The sequence below is a fragment of the Lynx canadensis genome, chromosome E3, assembly GCF_007474595.2.
Source record: "Lynx canadensis isolate LIC74 chromosome E3, mLynCan4.pri.v2, whole genome shotgun sequence".
Classification (NCBI taxonomy): domain Eukaryota; kingdom Metazoa; phylum Chordata; class Mammalia; order Carnivora; family Felidae; genus Lynx; species Lynx canadensis.
Window position 1 is genome coordinate 23,254,385 of NC_044318.1, and position 10,506 is coordinate 23,264,890.

General features: G+C 54.3%; 1 protein-coding gene and 1 long non-coding RNA gene across 5 annotated transcripts; one reads left to right on the forward strand and one right to left on the reverse strand.

Annotated features, from left to right (window-relative positions):
* Positions 1-544: 544 nt before the first annotated feature.
* On the reverse strand, positions 545-5,868 carry LOC115504127. 3 transcript variants are annotated; one of them, XR_003965594.1, is made up of 4 exons: positions 5,605-5,868; positions 3,954-4,403; positions 3,706-3,763; positions 545-1,241 (listed from the first exon to the last, which is right to left on the reverse strand). It is a non-coding gene; the product is annotated as an uncharacterized LOC115504127 (long non-coding RNA). The 3 variants fall into 3 exon arrangements; XR_004343042.1 differs by having other exon boundaries at positions 3,706-4,403; XR_003965593.1 differs by lacking the exon at positions 545-1,241 and having other exon boundaries at positions 3,388-4,403.
* A 3-nt stretch (positions 5,869-5,871) lies between these two features.
* On the forward strand, positions 5,872-9,782 carry CDIPT (CDP-diacylglycerol--inositol 3-phosphatidyltransferase). 2 transcript variants are annotated; one of them, XM_030300835.1, is made up of 6 exons: positions 5,872-6,260; positions 6,355-6,489; positions 7,206-7,359; positions 7,823-7,904; positions 8,489-8,570; positions 8,716-9,782. In XM_030300835.1, the coding sequence occupies exons 1-6, from the start codon at positions 6,218-6,220 to the stop codon at positions 8,859-8,861; spliced, it is 642 nt and encodes a 213-aa protein (XP_030156695.1). In that variant the 5' UTR covers positions 5,872-6,217; the 3' UTR covers positions 8,862-9,782. The 2 variants fall into 2 exon arrangements, with proteins under 2 accessions (XP_030156695.1, XP_030156696.1); XM_030300836.1 differs by lacking the exon at positions 5,872-6,260 and adding an exon at positions 6,902-7,091 and having other exon boundaries at positions 6,400-6,489.
* The last annotated feature ends 724 nt before the right edge of the window (positions 9,783-10,506 follow it).

The window sequence follows — 10,506 nt, forward strand, 5'->3', positions numbered from 1 at the left end:
ACACTGAAATACTCAAAAGGAGGTTGAATTTAGGAGAACATGATGCAAGCTGATCTTACTAATAATAGCAGCCTGCATTTCTGGGCGTTTAATCTGTGCCAGGCATTGTGCTAAGCACTTTCTATGCATTCTGTTTTTAACCCCTACGAGGACCCTGTGAGACAGGGACAATTATTCCCATTTTTCTCACAAGAAAACTGAGGCTCAGAGATGTGAATGGACTTCCTCATGAGGCTCCAATAAGTGGCCGGACCGGATTTATTTTTTTTTTAAGTTTCTATTTATTTATTTATTTATTTATTTATTTATTTATTTATGTTTTTATTTAGAGATACAGAGACAGCACGAGTGGGAGAGGGGCAGAGAGAGAGAGAGAGAGAGAGAGAGAGAGAGAGAGAGAGAATCTCAAGCAGACTCCAAGCTGGCAGTGCAGAGCCTGACATAGGGCTCGATCTCATGAAACCGTGAGACCATGACCTGAGCTGAAACCAAGAGTCAGATGCTTAACCGACTGAGCCACCCAGGCGCACCCCAAGCCCCGCCCCCCCCCACTCAGATTTAAATGCAAACTCTACAAAGCTGGCTATAATGAGTGTGACCTGTTCCCCTAGGCATGAGGCCCCAGAGCTTGGAGGGGAGGCCTCAGCACTGCCATTAGTGGCAGAGAAGCTCCTCAGATGCCAGAAGCAAGGGTGTATCTTCTCAGATGCCAGAGGCCTAGACCTTAAGCTGTTGGAGCTTGGCTAGGAGGCTGGGTTTGGATCCATGAACTCATCTCTGCCAACAGGTTGACTGATAACAGTTTGTTGACTGCCTATATTAAAGCCATTCCAATAATATGGAATATTCCTGTCCACCAATATGCCCACACATCTGGCAAAACAAAAAAAGGAGCAGGAGGAGGGGGGAGGAGACGAAGGAAGGAAGGAAAGAAGGAAGGAAGGAAGGAAGGAAGGAAGGAAGGAAGGAAGGAAGGAAGGAAGGAAGAGATAGGGCCACCCTCTCATAGCCCCACCCCAGAGAAGTCACTGCAGAGCATGACCTGGGTTGGGAGGAGGGAAGGACCTCTGTCTTTTTATTAAAGCCTTTGATTTCTGGTGATGTTCTTGCCAGTTGAGGGGGAGAGGTGTGTGATGGTTCCTGAACACCTAGGAAGCTTCCAGGGGTATGTTGCTCATGACCAGAAGTCCCAGCAAAGTGAAGTGTTAATGACTCGTGAAAGAGGAGCTCTGATGCACGTTCTAGAAGGACAGAACAGGGGAGGACTTGAGAGGCCAAGAGCAGCACCAAAGGGGGTTGGGGTCATCCTCCAGATGTAAAGCTGCTAGGCAGAGCTCTCTAGAAAAGCAAAAGAGCCTTCTGATTCTTTGGACCCAAGGCTCATGTCTTCTTATCCTTCTATCCTTCATCTATCCATCTAACCCATATACCCCACTCACCTATTTATGCATCCACTATTCCCTATTTACCCACTCATCCATCCATCCATCCATCCATCCACCCACCGTCCATCCATCTATCCACCCACCCACCCACCGTCCATCCATCCATCCATCCAACCATCCATCCACATATTTATCCACATATCAACCCATTATTCTTCATCAATCGTTCTGCTCATCTGTCTGCCCATCCACCTATCCCTCATTCATCCATCCACTCACTCACCTCTCTTCCACCTAATCACTCCACCCCCATTTAAACTTCTCAAAAGCAGGGACTCTATCTTGCTCACTTCTAGCCTCCAGCCCCTACAGCACTGCTAGCACATAGAAAGTGTCCAATGAACATTCAGTGAATTTACCTAACCATTTATCCATTCATCCATTTGCCTACCCTCTCCATCCACTCACCCATCCCCCCACTCAATATTTCGATCACCTACAATGACCTATATTTCAAGGGGCAATTCAAAGGTCTGTAGGCTTCCATGTTCTTTCTTGAGGAAGGAGAAAATCCGTTGGGACGATGGGGTGCTGCCCGGGGGGATGAGAGGGTATTGGCTCAGGATGAAATTCTCAATCAAGTGCCATTTGGGAAGAAGCAGGAAACCACTGTACGGGCAGGTAGGGCCCTTAAAGAGCATCTTGTCCAAGGCTCCCATTTGACACATGGGGAGGAAGAAAGCAACTTGCTTCCTATCTAAGCTAACTATCAGATTGACACCAGATTAACCCAGGGTTTTTCTGCTACTTCAAGCTGCTTCTAACACCAAAGCCCAATTGGGAGACCTCAAGTGTCCCAAAGGCACTAGGAAGCCAACTCCCTGAGGATAAGAACAGTGGATTGTTCTCAGCTCTCTTGTGCTTCTGGTCTTGGTCATGAACATTTGAAGCAGCAGCCCTGGAGAAATGACTATCCCTCAGACCTGGTGGACCAGGCACGAACAAGACATTCAATAAACATTTGCTGTCAGTTCCTTTTCATGACCCCCGTCTCCTTCTCCACCAACTCCTTACACGGAGACACTCTTCAGGGCTCTGCCCTCAGGGTCCTCTTTTTTCTTACTCTGCATAACCCCCACCTCTGGGGGCAACCACACATCCTTCAACTGCCAACTCCCTCCAAAATCCAATTTCTGTCGCCAGCCCAGATGTCTCCAGTGAGTTTTGAAGCCGTATTTCCAACTATCTACACTACGTTTCCACACGGAGTGGGATCTGTCCAAAGGCGGGAGCATGGCTGCCATACTCCAAGAAGAGTGAGAAGGCTGGCATGACTGGAACAGGGGCAAACAAGGGGAAGGAGAGAGATCATGTAGGGCCTTAGAAGCTATGATGGGCTATGGCTTTTACTCCGAAATGGGGAACTAGTGTGGAGTTCGGAGCAGAAGCATGAGGTCATCAGACTTGTTACCTAAGTCAGAAACCTGGGGGAAGGGACGGGTCATCTGATTTCCTCTTTTATTTGTTCCCCTATCATTTCTAATCAATTACCAAACTCAGTCTTCCTGGTCTTTATTTCTCATATCTGCTCCTCTTCTCATCTATACTATCACTGTGACAATTCGAGACCTAATCATCACCGACTCAGTCTCTTGGCACAATTCCTAACTGGCCTCCACCTCCGGTCTTCCCTTTCCAGGTCTTTCTCCCCACTGACCACCAGAGTGACTGATCTAAAATTGCAGTCTCTCTTGCTCAAATCTCTTCAGTGACTTCTGATCTTAGTAAGCACACATAAGGTCTCTGAGTAGTCCCTGGCTACCCTGCCTGAGTTCTCCCACAGTTAAACTGCCTCTGGTCCCACCCTCTCCCCTGCCCTAAGCATCCATACACTCCCATGCACTCTAGTGAGACTCACCTTTGTGTCTTTGCTCATGCAAGCCCTACCACTTGGAATACACTGACCAATCCATTTTTTTGTTTTTTCCTAGAAGATTCTTTCTTTCGGTGTCACCCCCTCCAGGAAGTCCCATGATTCCTTTCCTTGCCGTTCCAACTGCAGCTGGGATAAGGGCTCTTCTCACTGTTTCCACTTCTATTACACTTCTATTACTTCTATTACAGGGCTCTTATACATATTATGCTGTAACTGACCATCTACTTGACCGGTCCCACATGACACCGTGAACTCTTCAGGGGCAGAGACCGTATCGTTCGTTTCTGGGTCCCAAACTCCTGAAACGGGGACTCGCATAACCTGTGAACTCCACACGTTCGGTTAATACTGAATGGCGTTGTCATTCATGGACTCGGTACAAACCTTGTCACGAGGGGATGGCAGGAGGTGGGTCTTGGTGCGGGTACGGTTTCTGTCAGAACTAGAGATGGCGGACGGAAAGGGGAGGGCTGAGAAGTCTGAATTTGAGGATCAGACCAGAAGAGAATCGGACTTCCCGGTTTAAAAATCCCCCTGCCCCGCTAGGATGTTGTCAAACCCTCCCTCTCTCCCCTCCAGGCTCCTTATCCTTTTCCCAGGACAAAGGGCATCTCCATTGAAGATTTACTCACCGGGTGTGGGTGTCGGTGCCTCGGGTCTTGAAGAACACTAGAAGTAGAAGCCCCAGTCAGAGAATTTCCTACCCCTCTAGCCAGAAAGAGATGTGGCTAGAGAGGAAGGGGCTGAGGTGATTCCTGGCCAGCAGTGGGGAGTGGGTACCGGGTGAGTTGTGCGGGGAAGCACTAAGCAGTCCCAGGGAGGGCTGTGAGATGTGAGATTGCTGGAGAGCTCAGCTGTGGTTGGGAGGGGTCAGGGATTGGAACTAGGGGTATGGTGGGGTCTCTGGACACAGTGGTCCTGGAGGTGGGGTCACCGTGTTTGGATATCTGAGTCCCTCGGTCTTGGGTCTGTTTTTCCTTGGTGGGCACAGGGTTCGTGCCGTAGCCAGCGGTAAACAAGGCCTCATCAGTAAGTTCTGTGCTGATCTGGGTCAGGAATTCCTCAGAACGGGATAATGAAACCTGCAAAAGGGGAAATCAAAGAGACTCAGCCTAGGAGTCCCCACATGGGAGTCCTGGGTCTGGGGGCTCCCAGGCTGGGGCTCTGGGTCTAAGGAGCCTGGTACTGGAGGGCTGAGTCTTGAGATTTGACAAAGGTGGCCCTGGAAGTAGGGGGGCGTTGTGGGTTTTTTTTTGGCGGGGGGGAGTTTCTTTGAGGACCTGAGGGCCTAGTGCTGGGGGCTATGGGCTCAGGGTTGAAGCTAGCCTCTCAAGGCTGGAGACTCTAACCCCTGGCCTAGGAGCTCTCCACTCCATCTCACCCCCATGCTCACTGGACCTCCACCCAAGGAGGTTGCAGCTTGGGACATCCTGCTGCCCTTTTCCTCCTCATTCCTGGTAGGTGTGGACGCCATCCTCCTGGGAACAGGTGGAGCCTGTGTTAGGCTGAGAAACCAGCCCACTTCCCCCAGACCCATCCCACCACCATTCCTCGGGGCCAGATTTAAATAAGGCCTTTAGGTGAACCATCCTGCTGTCTCAGTTCTCTCCCTGGGTGGGGGAAATCCTTGCCTTAAATCTTCCTGGGGGGAGGGAGTGGAATAGGGACGCTCACAACAATCCTCTCCCCACCCCCACTTCTCCCAGGGACACTCTCCTTCCTCCCACCTAAGGCCCTTCCCAAATCAAGGCAGCTGGCTTGCCGGCCCAGACCTGGCAGGAGTTGAAGTCTCGGCAAGAGGTAAACGGAGAGGGCTAAGGAGCCCCTATTTAGATCTCAGGGGACGGGGAGTAGGCACTGGGGAGGAAGGTTGGAAAGAGGGGGGTACCGGGGTGGTGCGGCTACCGTCGCTATAAAACCCTTGGTGTCTGCGGACGTTCTGCAGCCCGGTTGCCAGGATATTAGGGATTCTAGAACCAAAGGCGGGGGCCGGGGAGGGGGAGCATTTTCCCAGCATGTCGCGTTCGCTCCTCTGGTCTCCACTCCACCTCCTTCTGGGTCCCTCCTTGGGGATGCTGGGCCCAGCACCAGAAGTCTGAAAAACTTTGGAAGATCACAGGTGGTGCCTGGGACCCAGTCCTCCTACCACTAGGGGCAAGCAAGAAACAACCCCGCCCTCGGCCGCCTTCCAACCTCTCTAGCCATTCTCTCGCTCCCTGGAGCCTGCGAGAGCAAGGGCGAGACAGGGGCGGGGAAGAAACCATGTGGGCTGTACTAAATAACCTTGTATCTCAGGGACGCGTAGGTCTAGGAGGGCGGAATATTTTCTCCGTGTCTTCGTCTCCAGGAAGCTATACCCTCCGGAGAGAGAAGAATAGAAGCAGTTCCTCTGGGCCTCCTTTTCTTTTGACCTCTCCTTCTCGGTTCCCTCCTCGGCGTCATGGGTTCCTTGCCCCCCTCCTCCCTCTGCGTTTTGGTACGCGCCGATAGAAAGGGGCGGAGGGAGGAAAAGGAAGAGGAAGCGGGCAGGTCTTAAAGGGGCCGCAGCCATTTTTAAGCTTTTTTTTTTTTTTTTTTTTTTTTTTTTTTTTTCCTTTTTTCGTCCAATTTTGCCCGGTGGGGCTCAGCTGGGGTGGCGAGGGCGGCCGCTGGAGGCGCGAGGGCCTGCCCCCCGGGGAGGGCGGCGTGTGCGCGCCCCGGCGCCCGACGCACATCTGGGCCGGCCGGTGCTCCGGCGGGCTGCGAGCTCTAACACCTGGGGCCGGGCGGGGACAGCGGGGAGCTGCGCGCTCTTGGCGCTGCCGATGCGCCGGGCCGGAGGGTGAGGTCGCGCGGCGGGGCTGGGACTCAGTTGCCACCTCCAGATCGGGCCCGGGGCTGCAAGGGGGTCGCCGCGATGCCAGGCGAAAATATCTTCCTGTTTGTGCCTAACCTCATCGGTGAGTGCTGCCCGCGGCTCCGGGCCGGACGGGAGGGCGAGGGGCCTCGGGCGGGGTCTCTGATTCCACCCTCTCTGCCCCCGTCCATCCCAAGGTTATGCCCGGATTGTCTTTGCCATCGTTTCTTTCTACTTCATGCCCTGTTGCCCCCTCACGGCCTCCTCCTTCTACTTGCTCAGCGGACTTCTGGACGCTTTCGATGGACACGCTGCTCGAGCCCTTAATCAAGGTGACTGACACCTCCTCCCAACCAGCCTTGGGGCCCGACAACCCTCGGTCCCCTTTTCCTGCTTCCTGAGGACCTTAGGGCGGGCGGGTACTCGGGACCAGAGGGCTCCGTCATTCCCATCTCTAGAAGGCAGAACAGAATGGCCTGGTTTTGTAACCGAAGGGATTTTAGCGGGCTCTGAAGAAGAACTCACTGATAGGGTGTGGGGTAAGCAAGACGAGGTGGCAGTGGCAGTGCTGAAGGTCTCTCTGAATAAAAATCCACTCGACAGGTGTTTGCTGGGGGGTCTCCTGTGTGCCAGGCACAAGGAATAGGGGTTCCAGAAGGCATGTTTAGAGGGAGACTGGAGAGGGAAGACGGATGGTTTCTGGAGGGTTGATTTTTTTTTTATTCTATTCTCCAAACCCACCAGCAAGACTTCCCCTAAGACTTTAAGTCTGCTTGTCTTGAGTCCCGGACCATTGATTCTGGGATTGATGAGTTGTAGACCTAGCCTTCTCAGGCCCTGCCACACGCTCCTGTGTCTCTGCATTTCCTGCATGGTGACCCTTGTCCATTGACCTCACACCGCACGGATAGCAGCAGCCTGTTTTCCTCCCCAGGCAAGTAGGTGGTGACATTTTCAGGCTTCTTTTAGACTCTGCATCAGAAAGACACAGCAAACCGGGTCCCTGCCCCTGATGGCCCCTTCCCACCTAACAGCCCCCGTTTTTCAGGGACCCGGTTTGGGGCCATGCTGGACATGCTGACGGACCGCTGCTCCACCATGTGTCTGCTGGTCAACCTGGCCCTGCTGTACCCACGGGCCACCCTTCTCTTCCAGCTCAGCATGAGCTTGGATGTGGCCAGCCACTGGCTGCACCTCCACAGGTCTGCGATTCTGGGGGTGCCGGCCAGCTGAAGAAGAAACTAGAGTGGGGAGGGGCGGAGGCTGTCTGGGAGGGTGTTTGGGACGGCTTCCAGCTTCCTGGGAGGTCTCCCTTTCAGCTCTCCTTTGTTGAAGGACCCTGGGCAAATCCTCTGTCGGTCAGCTCTTGGTCCTGTTCACAGTTGAATTAAGCAATCCCTAAAACTCTTCAGACCGGATGGTCCCAGAATTCCAAATAGATAACAGCTGGGGGCTTTTGAAACAGCCTTCGAATCCTGACTCTGCTAGGTAATTACCAACGAGGTAATTGTGTGGCTTCAGGCAAGACGGTGGTCCTCAGCTGTGCCCCACTTCCTCTGTACGGCAGGGACGATCCCAGCACCTACGTCGTGAGGGTGGATAGGAGGATTAGATGGGCGTTAGTGGTCAGGAGTGCTCATGGATTCCCCTTGCTTTCTCCCCAAGTTCTGTGGTCCGAGGCAGTGAGAGTCACAAGATGATCGACCTGTCTGGAAATCCCGTGCTTCGCATCTACTACACCTCCAGGGTGAGCATTTCCTGCCCCTCCCTTATTCCCTCAGCTCCCTCAGCTCCTGCGGCGGGGGGGGGGGGGGGGGGGGGGGGGGGGGGGGGGGGGCAGCCCTAGTCCTACCTTAGGGGTCGGGAGGGAGGAACCAACCCAGAGTTTTCTCCGGAGAGGGCAGGGGAGGCCTGTAAGCTGAGGCACGAAGGGGAGGGCAGGATTGGTGAGGAGGACTTGTGCAGGCAGCAGGTGGGCTGGAGGCCCGGTGCACCCAGAGAGGGGCAGGTGCATCCAGAGAGGGGGAACCTGCCCCGGAGGGAAGGAGAGAGCGAAGCCAGATTGGCCTGTGGAGCCAGTGCGCAAGGCCATAAAGTGTGGGCTTTATTCTGGAAGCGGAGGTCGTGTCTGAAAGGATGTTTCAAGAGAGAAGCAATAAAGAGAGAGCTGAGATTGCTCTTTCCTCTCACCCTTGCCCCACCCTGCACACCCATTTCCCGGGTCTGGTTCTTCCCGGCTACCCATCCGCAGAGGGTTCTGGTCCCCCCTCCCTTCGCAGGGGGAGGGGCGGCACTACCCTTGCTGAAGCAGCCGATCTGCTGTTTGTGCAGCCCGCTCTGTTTACCCTGTGTGCTGGAAACGAGCTCTTCTACTGTCTCCTCTACCTGTTCAATTTCTCCGAGGGACCTTTAGGTAGGAGGCGAGGGGCTGGGCAGGAGCGTGGGAGGGGGGCCTGGCCTGCCCCGGGGTGACGAAGGCCTGAAGGCCGCCAGCTCCCAGGCCTCTCCCTCACCTGCATCCCATTTTCTTTGTATCCTCCCCGTGCTCCCTTCTGCAGTTGGCTCTGTGGGTCTTTTCCGACTGGGCCTCTGGGTCACTGCCCCTATCGCGGTGCTCAAGTCTCTCATCAGTGTCGTCCACCTGATCACAGCCGCCCGCAACATGGCTGCCCTGGACGCCGCGGACCGTGCCAGGAAGAAGTGACCCCGGAACCTCCAGCCCCTGGCTGCCCACCTGCCCTGGGAGTCTCGCTGTGCCACGCGGCTCCCCCTCTCACTCCCGCGAGGTCCCAGGCTCACGTCTTCCTAATGTGTTGTCCGGCCTGCTGGGAAAGGCATCGGCCTCTTTGGTGATGCCATGTTCTCTGAAATCCTGAGGACCAGTCCCACCAGTAGGATTCCCCAGGACCTGGACTTCAAATCAGGAAGGATGCCCAGGAGGCCCCGCCCATACGGGCAGTGCTCCTAGGGCACCAAGAGACCTGTCTGAGGACCGGGCATTGTCGCACCTGCTGGCTCAGCTCTGGGGTCTGGCTTGGCCTGAGGCTTCAGAGACACCTGAATGAGGGAGATGGGGTAGGGGCCAGGTTTCTCGACAGGCAGGGAGTCAGGCCTGTGCCCCTGGCCAGAGGAAGCCTGCGGTCCCACGGCCAAGAGAGAAGGAGCCGAGTAGATCCTTTCCCATCCCAGCTTCCTGTGTCTGGTCTATCCCAGCTCTGAAAACCTCTGTAATAAAGGGGGAGGGGGACGTCACTCTCCAGGATTTGGTTTCCTTTGAGATACGGTTGGACCAAGGCCTGGGTTGAGGGGAGCTGGGGGAAAAAGAAGATTCATCTGGATGCTTTCCCCTAGTTGCTTACTGTCTGGCTCTGTCCTGTCGTGCCACAGTGACCTCAGACAGAGGCCCTCCCTGCCACCCAAGCTTGTACCCTGTCTCTGCCTAGTTTCTTGATGACCTCGTCACTGGCTGTCTCCATTTATTTGTATACCTCATATTTTCTATCTCCACCAGAATGTAAACTCCCTGAGGGCACAGACTTTTCTTGTTCTTCCTCTGTCCCCACAATGAAGATTAACCTGAACCTGGCAGATCATAGCCACTTAATAAATATTCACGAACAGATCAGTTGGTTTCTCAAGAGTGCAGTCTTTGGATCACCTGTGGATTATTTCTTTAAAATTCAGCTGCCCGGACCTTGTGCCAGACCTTTGGAGTTGGAATCTCTAGGGATGGGCCCCGAGGTCCGCAAGTGTAATACACTGCAGGTGACCGATTCTTCCCCATAATGTTGAGAATCACTGTTCCTTCGTAAATAGTTCTGGGCATCTGTCCCTAATAGCTACCTACCCCTGCCATTTGAGCTTTCTCTGCTGTCTGGCACCAGCTTGCTTTTTAAGGCTATATTGAGCCTACCATATGCCAGATCCTGTGCTGGGGGGTTGCGGATGCCACTCATTTCATCCTTATAATAGCTTGGCCAGGAGGCCTTCGTGTCCCGGAGAGCTGAAATTTAGCAGATGGGTATTGAGCCTCAACGCCTGTGCTAGGCCCAGGGGATTAGGTCAGCCCTCTTGGAGGTCACAGGCGAGCATGTGGGGGAGGGGGGGGAGTAGTCTGGTGGTGCTTGGAGGAGGGGACAGGAGAAGGAAGTCCGGAAGTCCCGGAGCGAGCGCTTAGGTGTGGCTGAAGCGGGTGGGTGTCTAGACCGCTGCTAGGGATTGGGGCGGGAAGGGTTAATGTATCAGAGAGGGTGGATTCGCAGCTGAGACTTCGGAGCCTGGAGAGGCCAGAGAGCACACTGAGCAGTTGCAGAAAGGGAAATGGAAACAGATCGATGTGCCTGGAACAC